This window comes from Denticeps clupeoides, chromosome 9, assembly GCF_900700375.1.
Source record: "Denticeps clupeoides chromosome 9, fDenClu1.1, whole genome shotgun sequence".
Classification (NCBI taxonomy): domain Eukaryota; kingdom Metazoa; phylum Chordata; class Actinopteri; order Clupeiformes; family Denticipitidae; genus Denticeps; species Denticeps clupeoides.
The window spans coordinates 15796679-15820092 of record NC_041715.1 but is presented as its reverse complement, the minus strand read 5'-3'; the positions used below and the strand labels follow the sequence as shown (position 1 = coordinate 15820092).

The window sequence follows — 23414 nt, the reverse complement described above, 5'->3', positions numbered from 1 at the left end:
ACACTGAATAATTTTTATCTTCATCTTAAACCAGTATATACAGTCTCTGGATCAATTGAGTAGTTGGGACAGTGGCAGGATTAGAATGACTGCGGTTTGAACCTGTGCGCCTCTGTCCTGCAGCCACCCCTCACGCCTCTTCTACTCCCAACATCAATGCTGTCCGCCACGCCGACTCTCGCGGGTCCCTCATCAGCATAGACTCGGCCAACAGCCTTCCTGAGAAGAGCATTGAGAAGGCCAACTCCCTGGAAAAGGTAGACTCCCGCCGTCATCGCTGTTTTCCGAGAGGCCCGGCGGTGTGCTCAGGGACACAGTGTGCAGGTTCAGGTTTGCTCCTGCCTCATTGACAACGGTTTATTTCGGGGAAGCAATTAGACATGGCCATCTGGTTACCAAGAAGCTCATTACTTATTGAGGGCCTGTTGAGTGCCAGGAAGGTTTCTCAGAGGCAGATCGCTCCTCTTTGTGGTTTCGAGCCTTTTGTGTTGAGCGATCACAGCTGCGTAATGCTAAGCTAATTATGTTGCCATTTGATCTTTACTTATTAATGACTGATTGTCATATCAGGCTCAGAAGGTTCATGTGAAAGAAAAAACTGTCTCCCCGCTGAAAAAGTTAGAATCATGGACTAATCATGGACCATATTGCATGCTTTGTGCACCTTTCTGCTCATATTGTGCTGAACACTGGTGAATACAGAATACACCACTACTTTGCAAACCTTTTTTTATGTTAAATTCTGCAGGTAATGTGTAGAGTTCAGTCATATTAAATGCCAGGGGCTCAAACTGCAGCAGTCTGTTCTAACAAAGCCATTAAATTAATTGCAGTAAAGCTATTTCAGTATAGTCAGGTACAATTCATTACCAGGGTATTTCAAGCTTAATTTTTCAATCTCAACATGAATGTTGTAGCACAAATTAATAGGAAATCATGTCTAATGAAAGTTTATTTCATTATTATAGTTCTAGTGTGTCAGTTAGTTGTGTGGGACAGGTAAGGGAGTTTCATCTGATCCTTCTGACCTGTCCCTGTGTCATTGAATCCTCTCCCCCACCCCGGGCTTCCACCGGCAGAGGGACAAATTTGCACGACGCCACTCTGCCTACGTGCTGCGGCTCTTTGCTGAGCCAGAGGAAGGCTTGCTCGCCACCCGGCCCAAGCGCGCCACCATGGACTTTTCTCTGCTTTCCGTGCCCAGTCAGACTGACAGTGTCTTGCACGAGAACAGCCTGATTCAAGTACAGAGTGACCTTCGGCCCGTTCCCCAACCTCTCCCTATAATGTTTCACGCTATCCAGTTTCACCGCCGCTGTGGATTCTTCCCGCTAAGTGTCCCATCTGGGAGTGTGTGTGTGTGTTTTGGTTTTGCTCCTTTCTTTGCCACAAAAATGACCTGACTGCCTTTGCGTGAATGACTAGGCTTCATTTCAGGCTATATCACGTCATGGGCATTCAGTTCAAAGATTTCACCTCTTCTTTTTTCACAGCCTCCTTGGCTATTTAGATATGTTCCATCCTTAATATTTTACTGTGCAGATTTGGAATAGACCTGGACTTCACATAATCAAATTTGTAGAGATCTAGTAAATAAATAAATCATTTGATACGAATTAGCCAGGCATTTGGATTTTTGATGACGCTTATGGTAAAAAGTAAAAAATAGAATTTATGAATACATTGTTACAGTTGTAGGTAATTATATAATTGTATAACACTAATGATTAAGTTCTCAGAATATGCATCTGTATTTTTCTTCACTGATTCGCAATGTCGAATATTAAAGCACAAAGTGAAGAGTAGTCATAACTCCTGCTCATACCTTTCACGGCTTGGTTATGATTCTTTTACTGTCTAGTCTGACGGCGGTAATCTCCCAGGATCCTTTCCACAAAGTCACAGCTCAGCCTGTGTGCGTTTCTCTCTGCTGGCAAAGGAAGATGCTGTGGCCCGCGCCACCCGATTTCTTTTGTAGTGGCATTAGTTCACTGCCTCAGTGGTTTCTCCTACCTGCTTTGTGTAGTGGCTTGGAGAGTCTTGGCCCAGGTAAAGACAATCATTGCCATGATGATAAATTCCTGTGCTGTGCACTGGGGGACTCTACCAAGTACTATACACCAAAAAAGGTGTGGTTTGTAGTATTGATAACTCATATTATACTGTTGCTGATGTTTTGTGAAGCAATTTCCTCCAGTTGTATGTAAATCTGGAAAAAAAAATACTTACACTTCTCCACAGCACCAGCCAGCCTCAGCCCTGGGGAGCTCCCTGTTGCGTTGTGACAAACTGGACCAGGCCGAGATCAAGAGCCTCCTCATGTGTTTTCTGCATGTGCTGAAGAGCATGTCTGAGGGTACGAATGCTCATGTTCTGGTCCTTTATGCATTTACATGTATGTTTCAGCCACATCATTTTTCTTATGAAGCTTTTTGTTCTGCAGATGCTTTGTTTACATACTGGAACAAGGCTTCATCTGGTGACCTGATGGATTTCTTCACTCTTGTGGAGTAAGTATTCCTATATTGTGGTTATTTCAATGCAATGTGTCAGTGTTTTATAAATGGATAATACATGTATATATAATCACATTTTCATATACTTTCAGAGTGTGTCTCCATCAGTTCAGATATATGGGCAAGAGATACATTGCCAGGTAATGTGTGTGTGCTCATGTCTCCTTTCAGTCAGTTCTTTTCTTGTTAACTCCACATGTTATGGTTCATGTAAATCAAATTAATTTAACATGATTTGAAGACATTATTCAGACAAAAGTTCACAAACTGGCTTGCATACAGTCACTGCATTGTTAATCTCAGTTAGCCGAGGATAGACTTTTATCTCATCTTATTATCTTAACCGTCTCAGTGTTGAGTGCTGCCTCAGTTAAGGTAAGCATTTTGTAGCTTTTCCAAGGCTGTGTGCTGTTAGTAGTGAAATGTTGCAGCAGGATCCTGCTTATCGTCTTCAAATGAAAGGCACAGGCCTTTTTCAGGGTTCTAGTCTCATATGCTCTGTTTTTGCCATCTGTTATACATTAGGTTTGTTGGGTGTTCACTTTGCAGTATTACAAATTTGAAAGATGGTGTAAAGGAGGGAAAGGACTACCCTGTTCTCTCACCTCTTTCATTTGTCTTATATTTGTCTTCAACGTGTCACGTTATGTCCTATAAATTAGTTGTGCACATTTGAAAAAAAAATGTATGACCTTAAATGTACTGAATTTGCATGTCCATTGAACTCAACATTGTCTCGTTTCACTTTTTAAGATGATTTGCAAATATGTGTTTTTGTTTGATTGAAATAAAATTGATCAAAAATGAGTTTAGCAACATTTGAGAAAGATGCAAGCTCAGCTGGCTCAGGGGACTGTTCTGTCTCTAACCCATCATTGCTCTCTTCTTCTGTTCACTGAAATGCTGGCAAGTTTAATATTGTTAAAAAAAAGAATATATATGTGGCTCCTGCCCTCTCCGGCTTGGGTAAGACTGGCTATGTATTTAATCTTACTAACAGTGTGCAATGCTTTCCATCTTTCCAGCACCACGACCATTTGATGCTTCCTACATAGTGAAGCATCTACAGTCACTTTCACATGCATGCCTGGATTTAACATGCATCAGCATAATTGCATGCACAGTAATTGCATGATTGCATGCACAATAACAAATTTGTCTGTTTGTAATGCTTCGTATTTATGGTAGATGTTACATCAACGTTGTATAAATGAACAGGTCTGAGATGAAAGCATGTTTAAGGTTATCGAACATTGTTCTGTTTAGGAAATCAACTCCCAATTTGCTCTATCTCGCCAGGAAAGTCCAAATAACCCATTATTTGTATAGTCTAGCAGAGAAAGGCCCTCAGGCCCAGGCCTGTCGCTACTCGGCCACCCTTTTAACGGTGTCCCGTTTCCTCATTAGGCACCAGGATGGGGCGGGACCCATAGCACATGAGCGGAAGTCTCAGACTCTGCCTGTGTCCCGTAACAGGGCGGGAATGATGCATGCCCGCTTACAGCAGCTGAGCAGCTTGGATAACTCATACACTTTTAACCACAGTAAGTGCCCACCTCACAGAGGGAAGGAATATTTATAACAGTCACATTCATTCCCATCATAATCTTCATCTTCATCAATCTTCATCACTTACATGGTCAAATCTCTCTCTACTCATGTGACCATATCTGCGGTTCTCTTCCTTGTCAGCTTGGTTTCGGTCTCAGAGCAGAGCCTCATAATTTTGTTTTTAAAGCTTCCCAAGCTTTGGATAAGGATGTCCTGCCACCTTCCAAACTCAGTAACATCACATTTCTTTTGTGTTTTCAGTGTAAGAAAGATTTCAAGTATACTTGGAATTTCTGTAGACCATGGTAAGATATGTTAGGTGGGCAGGGCGACAGTCAGTCGTACAGAGCTCTTCAGACACTCATTTTAATTTTAGTCCATATGCATGCAGTTATTGCCATCTTTTCATGATGTCATCTTACCGGTTTTCTACATACACCTCTATCCACATACCAACAATTAACTGCTGTTTCCTACTGTCCCTACCATCTCATTCATTTGTCCTACTTTGTTACAGTTATAGTTCAGATATTTTGGCTCACTCTCATATTTTTATTGTCTGTATTTGTCTTTAGCCTGTAGTAACACATTATTTACCCATAACAGCTCAGACTATTGGTTGTTGAACAAGACATATGTGTGTGTTTAGCACATTGGCATTTCCAAAAATTGCTGGAATGCATGCAGTGAATTTGTGCCGCTGTCAAAAAGGCAAGGGGTGGTTTTTGCAATCAAACTCATACCTGAACTTTCACATCTATTCAGTACACGGTGTATGTTGTTACATTGCATTTCAACAGCCTTTGTTTAACATTTGTTTTATGCATTTCTAATGTTTTCTTGTAATGGACCAAACATCTGGTCTGTAGTGTCTTCATTTGTCTTAGTTGGGCTTTAACAATAGTGACATCATGCCCTGAATCATGTTATCTTGAAACTCTACACTGTAAGAGCTGTAGATGAAGGTAGAGGTGTTGGGAGGAAGCTACAGCAGTGTGTCATCTTCTCTGCAGCCTACAGCCACTCTGATGCCGACGTGCTGAACCAGTCCCTCCTGGAGGCGAATATCGCCACTGAGGTCTGCCTTACCGTACTGGACACGCTGAGCATCTTCATCACTGGCTTCAAGGTAAACATGAGCTATTGTTGTCTGACAGCAGCCTTCTTTTTCGTAGCACATGTACCAATGGACAAGGGTCACCTGAACATTTCAGTTGAATGTTATGTGTTATTTGAGTTGCTTAATTGATTCTTTAAAAAAATTACCTTTACAGACGCAACTCTGCCTAGACCATGGACACAACCCCCTAATGAAGAAGGTGTTTGAGGTCCACCTCTGCTTTCTGCAGATCAATCAGTCAGAGTCTGCTCTGAAGCAGGTCTTCACATCTCTCAGAACCTTTATCTACAAAGTAAGAATGGATTTACAATTTTTATGTTATGCTTGGTCAATATATTTTCATTTCCAGTTAATTATTCATCATCATTACTAGTGAACATGGAACATGGTACAACAGAATGCTACATTTCTAAATAAATGAAGTTGCTTCATATGATCTGTGAGAATGATATTGATATATATATATAACTAAACACTAGTACTTGCAGGGTAAATGTTTCATGCTTCACATTGTATATGTAACTGTTTGCCATTCTCCATGTAGTTTCCATGCACGTTTTTTGAGGGACGTGCAGACATGTGCGCTTCCTTTTGCTACGAGATCCTGAAGTGCTGCAACTCCAAGCTGAGCTCCATCCGCAGCGACGCAGCGCACCTACTCTACTTCCTCATGAAAAGCAACTTCGACTACACAGGACGCAAGTCCTTTGTCCGCACTCACCTCCAGGTGAGCATTTATCATTTGTTGAAAACTGTGCTTTAGCACAGCCAGCTCTGACTGTTTTTAATATGTTTAGGTGGTCATTGCTGTAAGTCAGCTGATTGCTGATGTCATTGGAATTGGAGGGACACGCTTCCAGCAGTCCCTCTCCATAATCAATAACTGTGCCAACAGTGACAAGACCATCAAAGTGAGTACAAAAAGCTTTGAGAATTTGTGAAGATACATTTGTTCTGACTATTCCTGCTTGTCATGATCATGATCTTTAGAACACAGCCTTCCCATCAGACGTGAAGGATCTGACCAAGAGGATCCGCACTGTGCTAATGGCTACAGCTCAGATGAAGGAACATGAGCGGGACCCTGAGATGCTGGTAGACCTGCAGTACAGCCTGGCCAAGTCCTACGCCAGCACCCCAGAACTGCGCAAGACCTGGCTGGACAGCATGGCACGCATCCATGTGAAGAATGGGGACTTGTCAGAGGTGGGAACATAGCGCTGCTTCAGACATGGCCAAGGCTTTAGTGCATATTAGCCATGTTAGCCTAGTGTATCTGTGTACTATGGAAACGTACTATAGCTCTGCACCCAACTACCTGAATCTATGAAGGCCAATACTCCATCCAGACCACTGCATTCCTCCATAGAATGTCCTAGAATGTCTATGCTGTTCTCCTCTGCAGCTTCCAGATGGTGGAAGTAGCTTCCAATCAGATCATCAGATCAGCTCCTTCAGATCAGACACTTCTACACTTGCTTTTAGTTGATGCCTCATGCACTTGTAATAATTTGAAATATTCCATTAGTATAGTAACAGTCTGATCTAACACCATTACATAATATTACATAAAATGTGTCAAACAGTGATGGCAATGAATCTAATCCTTTCCTGATCTGCATGTTTTGCAGGCAGCCATGTGCTACGTGCATGTAGCCGCTCTGGTGGCAGAGTACCTCAGAAGAAAAGGTGAGTTCCCTTCTTGACACCACATGGTGGTGCTGAAGGCTCTCTTCAAATAAAATAAATATGTTAATTAATGATTATTACGTTTATTATCACATGCTTAATAAAGCATTAAGCAATGAAATCCTGCAGGCGAAATAAATATTTAAACCTCTTATCAGTTTTGTATGTTTTATGAAAAAGCTCTACACTGGTGCCGTGCTCGTGGATGCAGTTCAGATGTTGACAGTGTGTCCTTTCATATTGATTATCTCTACAAATCACTGATTAGATCTCTTAAAAGTGAACATGCTGGTAACCATTACTAATTAGTGGTAGAACTGAAAGTAGAATCATGAAATTCTCTTCTCATGTAGGCATGTTCAAACAGGGCTGTTCAGCCTTCAAAATAATCACTCCAAACATTGATGAGGAGGCGTCCATGATGGAAGATGTGGGCATGCAAGATGTCCATTTCAATGAGGTAGAGTCTGGTTTAGTGCTGAAGTCACACTTTTAATGAGATTACAGATATTATCTCATATTAACACTGCAATAGTAATAGAATTAACATGCTTATTTTTGTTGACCGTGTTCCTCTTAGACTTTTTTTATTATTTGTTTTATAAGCAATAGTCGATTGTATAGGTGCTAATTTACTGACAACTCAATACAATTGCAGTATCGAAAGGGGTTTGTGTGTCTAACCCACATTTGTGAATATGTTGGGCTGCTGTAGGATGTTCTGATGGAGCTCCTGGAGGAGTGTGCTGATGGACTGTGGAAGGCCGAGCGCTATGAGCTGATCTCTGACATCTATAAACTCATCATTCCAATCTATGAGAAGCGGCGTGACTTTGAGGTACCTCTCACCAACACTTCACAACACATCCAGGAGACCAAATCACTCTGCAGCTCTTCTAGTGCTCTTTTTATAGTATTGGGTGGTAGTAGCCTAGTGGTTAACACCCTCAGCAATTGCAAACGTTGGTGGCAATCTTTACCTTTGTTTAAAAAAGGTATAGAATAAGTGAGAAGATATTTGGTTTTTGTTCAGTTTTGCTTTTGAATGGGGGGGGGGTTACTGGGTAACACACTCACCTATGAACCAGAAGACCACAAGACTTCAGATTGTAAGTCGCTCTGGATAAAGGAGTCTGCTAAAAAAAAAAAAAATGTAACTGTAAAACGTAAACTAAATGCATCGCAAATGACTGAGAGACATCGATGGTAATCAGAGACAATAATTAATGTCTCTGATAAACCTTGTTGTCCTGGTCAATGTGTAAAGTTATAAGCACCTGCTTCCTACCAACTGATTGCTTGTTGCTTAGCAACAACACCAACAGCCGCATCATTGATGAAGTATTTCCACAGTCCTCTATCGAATACTTCAATATTTTCCGATTAATCAACCTGTGCATGTGTACTTCTGTCTCAGAAACTGGCTCACTTGTATAACACACTCCACCGGGCCTACAGCAAAGTGACCGAGGTCATGCACACTGGGAAGCGGCTGCTGGGGACCTACTTCAGAGTGGCTTTCTTTGGCCAGGTGAGCAGGTTTGTTGTCATGGGGCAGATGTCAAGTGATAATGATTTGATCGTGAGATTTATGACTTGAGTACAAGAAGAAAATGGTCTTTGAAAGTGTGTTCTTTTTTTGCGCTCTGAACAAGTTACTGCTAGTCCTTTTCAATCTTGAGAGCTGCTCTGTATTTCTTCAGTATGATGCATGCCTTTTTCCTTTCCTTCATTTTAATAATTTTTAAAAATTATTATTTCCATCTTTTGTCCTCTTTAAAGGCAGCGGTAAGTTTGGTAAAAGGCTTGAGTGGGTGTGGTGTGCTACATTCTCTCTAATCCATGACTTGCTATAGCGACCGCCGACTCCATGTCAAGTGGGACGCTAACATTTGCTTTAAGGACTACTAATAAGAACTAACGTGCTCCTGTGAATGTTTGAAATGTTCTTGTTGTGTTTTGACTGGTTTCCATCTCTGAAAGATTCGTGTGAACATTGCAGATTGACCAATCGGCACACAACAAGAACATCACATGTCCATTCATCATGCAGCAGGGACACAGTGCATAAATTAAACCTGGAAGCGGGTTAACTAATTGTGTCCCCTGATATGAACTTACTAGTCGTCCTGCATAAAGCTACTAAACTCTACCATTGACTCTAACACTGGTTGCTGCTGCATTGACTCGCCTGCTGTTTTGTGCACATTCTAGAGTGAAATGAATTAATAGGTTGTGTGTGTTGCTGCTGTCATGCTTTAGGAAGCCATTCGTCTCTCACACAAGGCTCCTATATGTGCTCTGTGTGTTTTGTGTGTGAGTGTGTATTGGTTTTGATAAATTGCTTCTCATTAGCCATGCACAATAACAATGTGTTGATGTGCAGTGATGCTGTTGTAGCCACGGGGGAGATGTAATAACTGTGATCTGTTTTCTATCGTTCTACAACCCTCCCTTTAGCAGTACCAGTTTACTGACACTGGGACTGAGGTAAATGGAGCAGAAATGACTGTAGGATTGTGATGTCCTCTTAGCGGTTTGTCCACCATTGGCTAGCAGTGAAAATGTATGTGCATTTACTAAACGTAATGAAGAAACGCTAAATATGTCTCACGACTCACTCTTGTTCAAAAAGAAATGAAATGTTGTTCTGCAGTGGGCACAATAAGATAAAAATAAATCATCCTCAGATAAGGTTAGCACTAAAAGAAGCATAGGGACGTTTGAATGGACATGAAAATATTATTAAGAATGCACAAAAACATGTTAAACATGGAACTAAGTTGGAGGACATTGTATAATATGGTAGATGATAGAACTTATTTATGTTTAATTATTAATTTGAGGCAGATGGCGGGTATACGGATGTACTTGGATGCAGTGCAGCATTTCTGACATCCTGTGCCAGTTGAATAGATGCTGAGAGTGTTGTAGTTCACCCTGAAGGGTTTTTACTGAAGTCATGTCATTAAATGGTCCCTCAACAAGGCTCTCTTTTGCAGGGGTTCTTTGAGGATGAGGATGGTAAAGAGTACATCTACAAGGAGCCCAAATTCACCCCTTTGTCTGAGATCTCCCAGAGGCTTCTCAAGCTTTACTCAGACAAGTTCAGTGCAGAAAATGTGAAGATGATTCAGGACTCAGGAAGGGTGGGTATTTCCTGTCTGTACTTGGTTTTGTCATTGTGATACACAGCTCACAGTGCACAAAACAAAATGTTTGCATTTAACATTATATCTGATAAATGCCCTTAATGGTTATTACCATGCATTTAATAATGTATAATGTATAATATGGATTATTATTTAATCTTTTGCCGTCAGCTTGTTTTCATGCAATAGCAATAGCTCCTAGGGCACGTCACACACTGTAGTACACTGAACTGTGTACAACTGCTCTGTTTGCCTTTATTGTTGTATATTAACATCTTACAGGCACAGCATTTCGCATAAGTGCTTTAAGATTTCTATCATTGTCATTTGGTTCACTCTGAAATTATCTGTAATTACCATTAGTATAATAACTATATTTAACAACACTAGTTGTTACATTTTTTTAAATAAATGTAAGTAAGAGGCCTTTTTAATCTAATTATTTCCTAAAAAGGCAGGTTTTTAGCTTGCTTTGAAGATCAGCTCTTCTAACATCTAGTTCATTCCACCACCTAGGAGCCTAGACAGAGAAGTATATCTTTAACTAAATAATCACACTGCCTAATGATTCATTTCAGATAAACCCCAAAGACCTGGACTCCAAGTACGCATACATCCAGGTCACCCACGTCACTCCGTTCCTGGAGGAGAAGGAGCTGGTGGACAGGAAGACCGACTTCGAGAGGAGCCACAACATTCGCCGTTTTGTGTTCGAGATGCCCTTCACCGTGTCTGGAAAGAAACAGGGGGGAGTCGAGGAACAGTGTAAACGCCGGACAATCCTGACGAGTAAGAGACTCTGATCCTCATGGTGGATCGAATGCTAAACCTCAACAATGACTCTGCAGACCAAAGTCTGCTGATCAAAGCCTCCACTGATTGTTCTGCTAAGGCATGTTGTAATTGGGGGGTGTCTAGTATGACCAAGTGGACATTTCATGTTCCTTCAACATACCCTTTTAAAGAATTTAGATTGAACACATAGTGTTTGGTCATATAGGACCGTTTCATTAACTAGGGGTGATTAACCATCTCCAGAGTCATGATAATGGATGGCTGTTCAGATTCTTTCCCCTGCAAAGAGCCGATTAGGTACTGAAGGTGTCAGCTATTTATCCAGCGACCTTCATAAAGCCCACTGAACAAAATTTATTGTTATATGATGTTATAATTATATAGTTTTATTACAAAAGGATCCCAAAGTACAACTGCTATCTGTGTTACTTGATAATAAATGAGAAGTCTGTGATGAAGCACGGCTATGAATGTCCCCGCATGCTTTTCAGCCACCCACTGTTTCCCGTATGTGAAGAAGCGCATTGCAGTGATGTACCAGCACCACACAGACCTGAACCCTATTGAGGTGGCCATTGATGAGATGAGTAAAAAAGTTGCTGAGCTGAGGCAGCTCTGCTCCTCCAGTGAGGTGGACATGATCCGGCTGCAGCTCAAACTGCAGGGCAGCATCAGTGTCCAGGTGCAAACACACACACACACACACACTAACAGGCACTTATCTACACTGCTTATCTATTTATTCAAATGTCTATGGTAGCTGAAAACATCTTTTAACGAAGGGAATATTTGCATAAATGTAGAGAGGGACATTGTCAGAAAGACAATGTTCATAATTCCTGCAAACTGCATGTTCTTTGCATGTGTGCATTTGTGGATGTAGCTCAGTGGTAGAGCACATGCTTTGCATGTATGAGGTCCCAGGTTCAGTCCCTGGTGTCTCCATGGTGACTACTCATTAGCGTAGCAGTCTCTTGGGCCAGTGGTGGCCTAGCAGTTCAGGAAGTGGTCCCGTAATCACAAGATTGGTGGTTCGAATCCCAAGATGCCACTGAGGTGCCACTGAGTAAAGCCCCGCCCCCACACACTGCTCCCCGGGTGCCTGTCATGGCTGCCCACTGCTCACCAAGGGTGATGGTTAAAAGCACATTTCCTTGTGTCACCATGTGCTGTGCTGCAGTGTATCACCATGACAATCACTTCACTTTCACTTCACTTCGCTTTGTCAAAAGTAAAGTTTTATATTAATTTGATAATAAAAAACATTAACTTTATCAACTTACTAACTTGCTTATTCATTTGAGATTATTTTCTATTAATTTTGAATGGAAAAATGTCCCTATGCATTTGTGCAGTAGTGTACGGTAACATTCCCTGTTAATTCATCTTTCGTATAATTGGCAGGTGAATGCTGGTCCACTCGCCTACGCCAGGGCTTTCTTAGATGACACCAGTAATAAAAAGTATCCTGACAACAAGGTGAAACAGCTCAAAGAAGTCTTCAGGTGAGACATCTTTGGGGTGCCATTGTAGAATTTGATCTTTGTCAGCCCATTTTCCTCATCTGTGTTTTCTTGTTCTCAGGCAATTTGTTGAGGCCTGTGGTCACGGTTTGGGCATCAATGAGCGTTTGATTAAAGAGGACCAGCAGGAGTATCATGATGAGATGAAGGCCAACTACAAAGACCTGACCAGAGAGCTGTCCACCATCATGCGGGAACAAGTAAGTAATTCAGTATCACAACCAAAATCTAATCTTACATTATTCAAATGAACCTGCCCCTAATTAAAACATTTATTTTGATAGAATTATTGTTCCTTATTTGTTTTTGTTTTTTTGCTGTTTTTTGTGCTGCTGTGAGCAGATTGGCTGGTAATGCACATTCATTTCACACATATCTTGTTATGGGTTTTTTGTAATCTGGTGGCTGACATTTCTGGTTTTTACGGTTCTGTTTCTCACTGCTCTTCAGATCTCTCCTGTTGAGGATGTGATGAAGAGCGTCCTTCCCAACTCGCTGCATATCTTCAACGCCATTAGCGGCACGCCCAACAGCACCACCATCCAGGGCATCCCGAGCTCCTCGTCCGTGGTCTGAGGCTGGAACGCGCCAGTGTTTCCCTACAGCCTTCTCTTCTCACCCACCGCCATGCTGGTATCAGTCTGGATGTGAGAGGAGCCAGCATGTCGTCCACCATGCTGATTCACGAGTCCCAGAACGGATGGCCTGGGCTGTAGACAGTGTGTGTTTGGTGGATTCATCCTCTGCATGATGGGGGTTCTTCAGTTGTGTTTCCTGTGGAGACGTCCCAGTACTCATCAAAACTCAATTTGGCCAATCTCAATTTGGTAATCGTTTTACGTAGATTTATTTTAAAAGTATTTTTCTTTGTATTAATATAGTTCTTTTAATGTTTTAGTTTGAAGTCTATTCTTGATATATGTTGAACGACTCTCCTGTGTTGCACACAACCTTGTGTTGAAACATAAGTAAACATAGAAACATTATATTTTTACAAACCAGCACTACATTCTGAGAGATCGTAATAAAAAAACATCTTAGCATTTGACATATTCACTTCAGTGTCTTAGACTCAGAATTTGACAATATTAAAAGCCATGGTATACATATAATCCTACATGTTTATTCTTGTACATATATATATATATATCAAAGGAGTGCAATATTTGCAAGAAATCTTGCTGTGTCTGTTTCATACACTGTATAGATGATGTTTGTCCTTTTTTGCCAAAGTGGTGAAGTATGGAACCCATGACAGAGCCTACTGTGGAAGTTAATATGAAGCTTTTACCATTTTAGTGTTCCTTTTAAGTGTTAAAGAATCATTTTATATTGGGAATGAATGGGTTTTTTTTATTATTATTTAACAGAATGTCTCTGTTCTGCTGTATTTAAATGTTGATACTCTTCTTTTAAATAAACTTTAAAATTTCTTTCTCTGCATCATGTGGTCCATGATTATTTATTTTTGCTTCTTTAAGAACCAGCCCAAAGTGCAAAGCCTCGTTTCCATATTGTTTAAATTATATCCGGAAAGTATTCACAGAGCATCACTCTTTCCACATTTAGATTTTTCTTCAGAACTCTACACACACAACACCCCATAATTATAACATGAAAAAAGTTTACTTGAGTTTTTTTTTTATTAAAAGGTCCCTCAGTTCATGTCAGAGTACAAAGAAATTGTCTTTAGACCTCAGAGACACGATTGTCTTGAAGCACAAATCTGGGGAAGGTTACAAAAAAAATGTCAGCTCCTTTGACGGTCCCAATGAGCACAGTGACCTCCATCATCTGTAAGTGGAAGAAGTTCAAAACCACCAGGACTAGAACTGTCCAGACACCCAAACTGGGCGACCGGGGATAAATGGAGGTGATCAAGAACCTTATGATCACTCCAAGGGTCCCCTGTAGACCCATTCTAAAATGACAACAGCCATCTATGCAGCCATACACCAGTCAGGCCTGTTTGGCAGAGCGGCCTGACATATTTGGCATATTTGCCAAAAGGCACCTGAAGGACTCTCGGACCATGTAAAAACAAAATTCTCTGGTCTGATGAGACTAAGATTGAACTCTTTGGTGTGAGTGACAGGCATCTCGTTTGGAGGAAACGAAGCACTGATCATGTCCAGGCCAATACCATCCCTACAGTGAAGCATGGTGGTGGCAGCATCATGCTGTGGGGATGTTTTCTAGCTGCAGGAACTGGGAGACGAGTCGGGATAGAAGGAAAGATGACTGCTGCAATGTACAGAGACATCCTGGATGAAAGTGCTCTTGAACTGGGACGCCGGTTCATCTTTCAGCAGGACAACAACCCTAGGCACACAGCCAAGATATCAAAGGAGTGTCTTCAGGACGACTCTGTAAATGTCCTTGAGTGGCCCAGCCAGATCTCTCTCTGGAGAGATCTTAAAATGGCTGCACCGACGCTTCCCATCCAACCTGATGGAGCATGAGTGGTGCTGTAAAGAGGAATGGGCCAAATTGACCAAGGATAGATGTTCCAAGCATCAGATTCAGAAAGGCTGTGAATACATATGTAGATGTGATTTGTCAGTTTTCGTGGAATGTGGAAAAAGTGATGCGCTGTGAATAAGTAAATAAGTAAAGAAACAACATGAAAAATTGGTGACTATTTTCCAGGAGTAATTAGTGAATCGGGCGCGTTGAGCAAAACATCATAAAACAGGACATAGTCCGCCTTCCTGACTGAATTCCGTCCTATAATGATGCGGCGATAATGTCTGCACGAGTCAATCCTGCTGTCTCGTCGTTCTCAGCATCTGTCTTTTAACAGAAGGTTGTGCCACAGCCGCGTGGGATCTGACAGCCATGGCTGGAAAGAAAGGAGAAAGCAGCGGTGTGTGAATAAGTGTTTCTGTTTTTTTCATTTCCTTTTCGGAGGAGAAAACTGTGTCCCCTGACTCCTTATTCATCTTACAGAAGTAGACAGCAAAGAAAAGGCTGATGGCAAGAAATCCAAATCAAAGGTAGGTGTGCTGTATGTAATAATAAAAATAATAAAAATAAATCTGTATTTCTTCCAGTTTACTTTGGATAAACCTAAGGCAGCTTTCTTTCTTTCATTAATTACCATATTGTATTAATATGTTGTATTATGACAATTTACGCAAGTTTTTGTAGACAGTGATTTTTTTCATCTGCTACACATATACATATCTTATGCTATCCATAACCAAAATATTCAGAGAATTTTTCACCTCACTTCTGAAACATTTCCTCACTGTAGTAATATCTAAATTCCTTTATGTGCTGAGGATGTCTTCAAAAGATGGTTTGTTTGTAATATTTTTTTCTCAATTTATCGTTATTCTTAAACAATTCTTGTTTTGGCCCTGCTGTATAATAAATACAGAGTAATAAATATATTTAAACACAAGCTAATTTAACATGCATGTTGTAACTCTAGAGGGTGGAATGCTGTGGCTACCCTGTCAGCATTTTCTTCATTGTGGTGAATGAGTTCTGCGAGAGGTTCTCCTACTATGGCATGCGCGGTGAGCAAAATGAAGGACTGTCAGAGCACAGCCAGTTGTTTTACAACTAGAACACACAAACTGGCGCAGACCCCTGACAGCCGCCCTCTACCTCCCTTGTACCTCTGCAGCTGTGCTGGTGTTGTACTTCAAGTACTTTTTGCTCTGGGATGAAGACCTGGCCACCTCCATCTACCATGCTTTTGTGGCACTATGCTACCTGACACCCATTCTGGGGGCCATTGTGGCTGATTCCTGGCTGGGGAAGTTCCGGTGAGCATGACTGCTCATTTCTGTGCTACCAGACTTTACAGTAGACCACTGTTGTCTTTTAACAGTGTTTCCCTTTTTAGGACAATCATATACTTGTCCATTGTCTATGCTATTGGACAGATTGTAATGGCTGTGAGTGCCATTCATGACATCACTGACACAGACAGAAACGGGACACCAGACAACATGACCTTCCATGTGTGAGTTATCTTGCTGTTAGCTCTGTGTTAATGAATCCCCATTTGGAGCCGAAGATCACCAGTTAATATTTAAAATGCACATGCTGGCAGTCCTGATAAGATTAGTGCACTAAAAAAAATCTGTTGCAACTATAGTGCAACAACTAACACTTTATTAAGTACTTCATGCCATTATATCTGCCAAGGTGTCAAGTTTGCAAGTAGTTGCTTCTTACTCAGTTTGTAAGTATTTGTGACCACTTTGCATTTGTGCAGCCATTCTCATCAGTGCAGTGACAGTTAGTGCCATTGTTGGCTAGAAAGGGTTTACCAATGCAAGAGGTCATGCTGTGACAACATACTTTCAGCCCATTATATGCAGACACATGTATAAATATATGCAATATAAGCGGTCAGTGAGTCCCTTTATACTGAAACACTAGATCTGTGCCACATAAGGCCTAATAATTAAGAAAGAATTATGGTATGTTTGCACTCTTTGTCATACAGTACATCTGTAGTATATACAGTGCATTGTGGGATGTATATAACGCTCTTTTTGCAGGGCTCTGTCCATGCTGGGTCTTGTCCTCATTGCTCTCGGCACTGGTGGTATCAAACCATGTGTCTCCGCTTTTGGAGGAGACCAGTTTGAGGAGCACCAGGTACAAATGTGTTCAATACACCGTTGCCCACATTTCATTAAGCAGAGTGTGAATGCTCGTCTCTCTCTCTCTCTTTTTTCTAGACAACACAAAGGAGCACCTTCTTCTCAGTCTTCTACCTCTGCATCAATGCTGGCAGCCTCTTATCCACCATCATCACCCCAATCCTTAGATGTATGGTTGATTTCTTTATCCTAATGTCATGTGGTACAGCTCGATGAACCTGCACTAGTTGCTTCAGTGCTACGATTGTCTCCACAGCTAAGGAGTGTGGCATCCACAGCCAGGAGCAGTGCTACCCCCTGGCCTTTGGTGTGCCCGCTGTCCTCATGGTCATCTCCTTGGGTGAGTGTGCACTTTTAAATAAGTATAATAAAATAAGTGAAGTGATCGTCACACGTGATACACTGCAGCACAGCACACAGTGCACACAGTGAAATTTGTCCTCTGCATTTAACCCATCACCCTGAGTGAGCAATGGGCAGCCATGACAGGCGCCCGGGGAGGAGTGTACGGTGCTTTGCTCAGTGGCACCTCAGTGGCACCTTGGCAGATCGGGATTCGAACCGGCAACCTTCTGATTACGGGGCCGCTTCCTTAACCACTAGGCCACCACTGCCCCTTTTTGCCACCTGCTTCCGCAGAGAGGTCTGCCGTGCTGACATCTGCGATTTGTGGTTGTCTTCTGCAGTTGTGTTCATCGCAGGAAGCGGCATGTATGTTAAGGCTGCACCTCAGGGTAATATCATACTTCAGGTGTGCAAGTGCATAGGGGTGAGTTTCAAAAGGTCAAGCTTGTTCTTTTTTTTTGTTTGAATGCTTGTATGCTTCACGTAACCTGCAACTTCTGCCATGTTGCAGTTTGCCATAAAAAATCGTTTCAAGCACAGGAGTAGCAAATATCCAAAACGAGAGCACTGGATGGACTGGGCCTCTGAAAAATATGATGTGAGAATCTGCATCTTCATCTCGGGCAACGTAGTCATGGCAGATGCCCTGCACATACTCTATTAAATCTCTACGTCTTTCTGTTCCAGAAACTTCTGATTGTTCAGATCAAAATGGTCCTCAAGGTGCTGTTCTTGTACATCCCCCTTCCGATGTTCTGGACTCTATTTGACCAAAAGGTCATTTCCATCACCTTTATGCATTTTCTACAAAGAACCTGAAGTAAGCAAGCTAAAACATATTATGTCATTTGTACAGGGTTCTCGGTGGACTCTCCAGGCCACCACTATGGACGGGGACATTGTAAGTTTTAACCATTTGACCCATTACATGCATGAATTGTTCTTAATGTGTGAAATCTGCTTTAATGTAATGTGCCTTTCCTTTTGTTCCAGGGATTGATCGTCCTGCAGCCTGATCAGATGCAGGTAATTGAGGAACATTGAGTAGGATGCAATGCTTTTGAGGAAAGGGAATGGTTAATACTGTTTTCTGGAATTGCACCGTTAACCAGACACCATGCTGTTTCACAGACTGTAAATCCCATTCTTATTCTCACACTGGTTCCAATAATGGACAGGATTGTCTATCCACTCATTAAAAAATGTGGCTTCAATTTCTCGTAAGTTCTGGACACTTTGATCTCTTTATCAGTATTTCATATCACTATTGTCTATAAATATTTAGTCTCAAGCTATTTAATTTCATTAAAGCAAACACATCTTCTAACAGACCCTTGAAACGGATGACAGTGGGAATGTTCCTGGCTGCCATGGCCTTTGTAGCCGCAGCCCTGGTTCAACTTCAGATTGATGTGAGTTTGTTCAGCCTTTTGGTTTGCTCATAGCCAGAGACTTTGTCTCGTGTACGGAGACTAACTGAAATCCCTTTTCTTGTCAGAAAACCCTGCCGGTGTTCCCCTCATCCTCCCAGGCCCAACTGAACCTGCTGAACATTGCAGAGAGCGGTGTGACTGTGACCATTCCCCCAAATGAGCCGGTTGTACTTGGAGCAGGCCAGGTAAATTTGATTAAAAAAAAAAAAGTTGCCATAAAATGTGATCTGATTTAAGTCAATGGAATTGCTAAATACAATGCGCCTAAAATAAAAAAAAACACAAACAAATTATGATCTTTCATATTTTTATTGAGAACAACCATAATCAACTCATATTGCTCAATGTGATCAATAATTGCTGGTTTACACAAAGCTGGAAAAGGATTCCTTTCAAAGAAATTACCAGTCTATAGTCTGCAAATGGGGAAAAACGTTTCAGGACTGTGGCTACTCTACCAAGAAGTGGGCACTCAGTCACAATGATCCCAGGAGCACAACAAACACTCAGCACTGAGGTAAAGAAACAACCCAGAGTGACAGACAAAGATTTGAAGGCATGACTGGAACTGCTAAAATACATTGAACAAGCAGGGACACCACGAGGGAACCTGCTACTTACTGAAAAGAACATTCCTGCATGCCTGAAGTTGGTGAAAGGGCAAACTGACACTCTTGGCAAGATGAGACTAAGATTTGACAAGTTGGGTAGAACAGGCAGCACTACATATGGTACATCATGTCATCATGTTTTGGGGGTTCTTTTCTTCATCAGGACCTGGCCAGCTTGCAATCATTGAGCGTTCTGTAGAATTATGTGAGAGAGTCTGAATCTCAGATGATACGTCAAAGGAAGAACAGAATGGCTTCAGAAAAAGAAAATCCCAGAAGTCAGCCCAATAGAGATGCTATTGAATGTCTTGAAGAGAGTCATGCATACGAGGATATGACCGAGCTAAAGGAGTTCTGCCAGGAAGAAGGGGCTAGGATTCCTCCTGAACCATGTGCAGGTCTGATCCAGAGCCACAGGAAGTTCCTTGTTGAGGTTATAGCTGCCAATGGGGGGTTCATCCTGTTATTAATGCCAAGGGTTCACTTACGTTTTCCACTAGAAGTTTGAGTTGTTTAGGGATGTTCTCAATAAAGACATGAAGGATGAAGATCTGCTTAGATTATGTAACAAATGAATGCATGAAAACCATGACATTTTCTTGCCACTGTCCCTTGATTCTTTTCATTGTTTACAGGCCAGTGAGGATTATATAATGTTTGAGACTGACACCATAGAGGTGTCACTAAACACAACATCTGAAGCCCGAAGATTCACGTTAACAAAAGAAATGAGACAGACACTGCTAATTGCCCCAGGAAACTTCTTGAACCTGGTGAGTAGCGGTGATACAAATAATATTCATAACTGACATAACTTGTATACAAACTATTCATGTTCACCTTCCACAGGTTGAGGATAAAACTGCCAAACCAGAGAAAGGAGGCAATGAAATAAGGTAAACAAATTCAAAGCATTAGGGGCTGCTAGAGGCGCATTTACCAGGCTGAGTACTTACTCACACCCGACCTAGAATATAATGGCAAGCCTAAATAAAACCCATAATATCATGCAAACCCATAATATCATAATATCAACTGAAATTCCAAAATGTAATTATGCCTACTGTGCTACATGTACAGTACAGGCCAAAGGTTTGGACACACCTTCTCATTCAGTGTGTTTTCTTTTACATTTGGTAGATTCTCACTGAAGGCATCAAAACTATGAATGAACATGTGGAGTTATGTACTTAACAAAAAAAGGTGAAATATCTGAAAACATGTTTTATATTCTAGTTTCTTTGCTCTGGTTACTGCTTTGCACACTCTTGGAATTCTCTCAATGAGCTTCAAGAGGTCGTCACCTGAAATGGTTCTCCAACAGTCTTGAAGGAGTTCCCAGAGGTGTTTAGCACTTGTTGGCCCCTTTACCTTCACTCTGCGGTCCAGATCACCCCAAACCATCTGGATTGGGTTCAGGTCTGGTGACTGTGGAGGTCAGGTCTCCACTTTTTATTAAGTACATAACTCCACATGTGTTCATTCATAGTTTAGATGCCTTCAGTTAGAATCTAATGTAAATGGTCATGAAAACAAAGAAAACACATTGAATGAGAAGGTGTCCAAACCTTTGGCCTGTACTGTACATTGCTTTTATGTGTGGTATTGTTTTATTCACTGTTCATATTTCATATCTGTCCAGATTTGTCAATGCCCTCAGCACACCAGTGAATGTATCAACCAAAGCAGCAAACTATGAGACAATCAGCCCCTTGCTTTTTTCAAACTACTCTCTTATACCACAAGGAAAGTGAGTTTCTGTGCATCATCCCACAAAATGCTGTAAAAAAACATACTTTCTCACTCTATGTCTTGCAAAAACAACATGTACTACTACATTGCAAGGCACACCTTCAACATCACCAACGGGGTACAGAAATGTGAATATACCAAAATCCTGGGATATGGAGCTGCCTACACTATCCTGCTTCCCAGTAACCTCATATGGGATGACGTAAGAAGCATTGACTGAGGCTGTTGCCATCCTCACACCATCACCCCCTGTGCTGATTTTATAACAAATTTACTTATTTGTATTTATTTGATCCAGTGTGGGAACATTGGAGATATTGAGGAAATCCAGCCAAACTCCGTGAGCATTGCCTTGCAGATCCCTCAATACTTCCTGATAACTGCTGGAGAGGTCGTCTTCTCCGTCACTGGGTTGGAGTTTTCTTATTCACAGGTAATTATTGATTAAAAACATGTTTAAAATAGGACAATATTGGAAAAATATATGTATAACTTTTGGTGTAGCTCAAAACTGAATACCTACTGGATAAAATTAGATGTGATTTTAGATTCCTGTTAGTACTTCAGATCTAGAGATGTGGTTAAGGAAGTGGACTTGTGACCGGAAGGCCACAGGTTCAAATCCACCAACTGAGATAGCCTTGTACCGTACAAAGGTACCGTCCCCACACACTGCTCCCCAGGCAATTATATTTACAGTTACGGCATTTATCAGACAACCTTATCCAGAGTGACTTACAATCAGTAGTTACTCCACCTGGAGACATTCAGGGTCAGGTGACTTGCTCAGGGACACAATGGTAGTAAGTGGGGTTTGAACCTGTGACTTAGTCATCTTCTGGTTGACTAGGCTACTACCACCCTGGGCCACATAAGGGATGCTTCATTTGATGATTTTAATGCGTCACAGTAGTGACCGCTGGAAATGGGAAATCGTCCAGAGGCGAGACTGTCTTATCACATTGAGACCTCAGTGATAAATTCTGAGAAATGTCATGATTTAAAGACTTAATATAATGTTAAGGCTTAACATTTTAACACATTTTTACTGTAGTTAATAAGGATCTACAGTCCTATGTAGTTCTTATCTAGGATTGCAGCTTAGTATATCACAGAAATCATTTTTAGCTAAAGAAAAATATATAGACGTTTTTCTACATGAGTGTTCCATTAAATCTTCTATATAATAACAACTCCTATCGTGAACTGCAGAGGTTTTTACAGCTTTTAATGCAGCCTGTGCATATTTCTTCTCCTCTCTACGTCTTAGGCACCAAGCAACATGAAGGCAGTGCTTCAGGCAGGCTGGCTCTTTACTGTTGCCGTGGGCAACTTCATTGTTCTGATTGTGGCCGAGCTGGCAAAGATCCCACAGAAGGTATTTGCCATCTATTGATACAGTAACCCTGTCTTCTTTTTCTATCATTCTCTCAACTCTAACATTCATCCATCTCTGACTGTACAAGAACATGTCATGTGATCACGCTTTCATAACCTACAGCCTTTGTTCTTTCACCTCAGTGGGCAGAGTATCTGCTCTTTGCATGTCTCCTGGTGGCAGTGTGTGTGATCTTCTCCATCATGGCCTATTTTTACACCTACATGGATCCGGCTGCCATCGAGGCTCAGTACAGGGAGGAGAAGGAACTGGAGCCTGAGGAAAAAGAACAATTAGAAATGACTAAAGATCAAGTCGTTAATACGACTGAAGATGTTGATGTGTTTTCCAGACGGACCAAGATGTAACCCACATGAGGCATGCAGACAACTAACTTTGTGATAATACACTTAAACATACCCATATGGCGTATGCAAAATGGGGGTTGATGGAAGCTCTATAATGTATTATTTATTATGTACTATGTACTGATTTAAAGGACAACCTCTCCAGGCCCAGTTTTGTAATATTTTAATTTACATAGTGTGAAATGTCTTTTAAACAGAAGTGTCAGTGAGTGTTTCTGTTTGAATAAAAGGGCACGATAAAGAGTACATTATTATGTTATGTGTGTTTAGCAAGATGTGATTTTTTTCATATTCTTGATTTTCTATGCATTAAATAAAAAACAATATTTCAATACATAAAAACAGTTACAGTGTCCATTTCAATCATAAACTAGTTCATATTAGTGAAATAAAGTTTTTAGCTGAAAAATGGTCCGCACGGTTTTACCAATACATTTAAAAATCATTTAAAAATAGCCACATTTCATTAAATTAACTGCCAAATAATAAAATGATATTTGTAGCAAATAATACCAATTCACTGCAGAGGTCAAGGTCGTTGTTTATCTAGGCAGCA

General features: G+C 41.2%; 2 protein-coding genes and 1 non-coding gene across 9 annotated transcripts in view; all 3 read left to right on the top strand.

Annotated features, from left to right (window-relative positions):
• The window catches only part of zmp:0000001200 (dedicator of cytokinesis protein 9), a 66689-nt gene extending 52900 nt beyond the window's left edge, over positions 1–13789 (top strand). For 3 of the 7 annotated variants that reach the window (XM_028990403.1, XM_028990402.1, XM_028990404.1), the window contains exons 34-53: positions 124–257; positions 2242–2356; positions 2444–2510; positions 2609–2656; positions 3924–4060; positions 5081–5196; positions 5342–5479; positions 5732–5914; positions 5985–6098; positions 6178–6393; positions 6819–6876; positions 7230–7336; positions 7592–7714; positions 8294–8407; positions 9879–10025; positions 10607–10817; positions 11315–11505; positions 12228–12328; positions 12408–12546; positions 12797–13789. In XM_028990403.1, the coding sequence (XP_028846236.1) occupies positions 124–257; positions 2242–2356; positions 2444–2510; positions 2609–2656; positions 3924–4060; positions 5081–5196; positions 5342–5479; positions 5732–5914; positions 5985–6098; positions 6178–6393; positions 6819–6876; positions 7230–7336; positions 7592–7714; positions 8294–8407; positions 9879–10025; positions 10607–10817; positions 11315–11505; positions 12228–12328; positions 12408–12546; positions 12797–12922 (2585 nt within the window). In that variant the 3' untranslated portion in view covers positions 12923–13789. Of the gene's footprint in view, positions 1–123; positions 258–2241; positions 2357–2443; positions 2511–2608; positions 2657–3923; positions 4061–5080; positions 5197–5341; positions 5480–5731; positions 5915–5984; positions 6099–6177; positions 6394–6818; positions 6877–7229; positions 7337–7591; positions 7715–8293; positions 8408–8658; positions 8665–9336; positions 9367–9878; positions 10026–10606; positions 10818–11314; positions 11506–12227; positions 12329–12407; positions 12547–12796 lie in introns of all 7 variants that reach the window. The other 4 variants (XM_028990405.1, XM_028990400.1, XM_028990406.1 and 1 more) reach the window with 3 other exon arrangements.
• On the top strand, positions 11697–11768 carry trnaa-ugc (transfer RNA alanine (anticodon UGC)). The gene has a single exon. It is a non-coding gene; the product is annotated as a tRNA-Ala (tRNA).
• Positions 13790–15786: 1997 nt separating the features above from the next.
• On the top strand, positions 15787–22872 carry slc15a1a (solute carrier family 15 member 1a). The gene is made up of 21 exons (XM_028990413.1): positions 15787–15870; positions 15981–16122; positions 16203–16322; positions 16867–16966; positions 17050–17140; positions 17228–17311; positions 17658–17740; positions 17828–17914; positions 18004–18093; positions 18173–18217; positions 18310–18342; positions 18448–18536; positions 18647–18728; positions 18815–18934; positions 19996–20133; positions 20210–20256; positions 21003–21110; positions 21206–21314; positions 21411–21545; positions 22383–22490; positions 22634–22872. The coding sequence occupies exons 1-21, from the start codon at positions 15864–15866 to the stop codon at positions 22856–22858; spliced, it is 2043 nt and encodes a 680-aa protein (XP_028846246.1). The 5' UTR covers positions 15787–15863; the 3' UTR covers positions 22859–22872.
• The last annotated feature ends 542 nt before the right edge of the window (positions 22873–23414 follow it).

Coding starts and splice junctions, on each gene's coding strand:
- slc15a1a (XM_028990413.1), top strand. Junction 18,729..18,814: donor TGGTTCAACTTCAGATTGAT/GTGAGTTTGTTC, acceptor TTTTCTTGTCAG/AAAACCCTGCCGGTGTTCCC. Junction 21,315..21,410: donor GTAACCTCATATGGGATGAC/GTAAGAAGCATT, acceptor TATTTGATCCAG/TGTGGGAACATTGGAGATAT.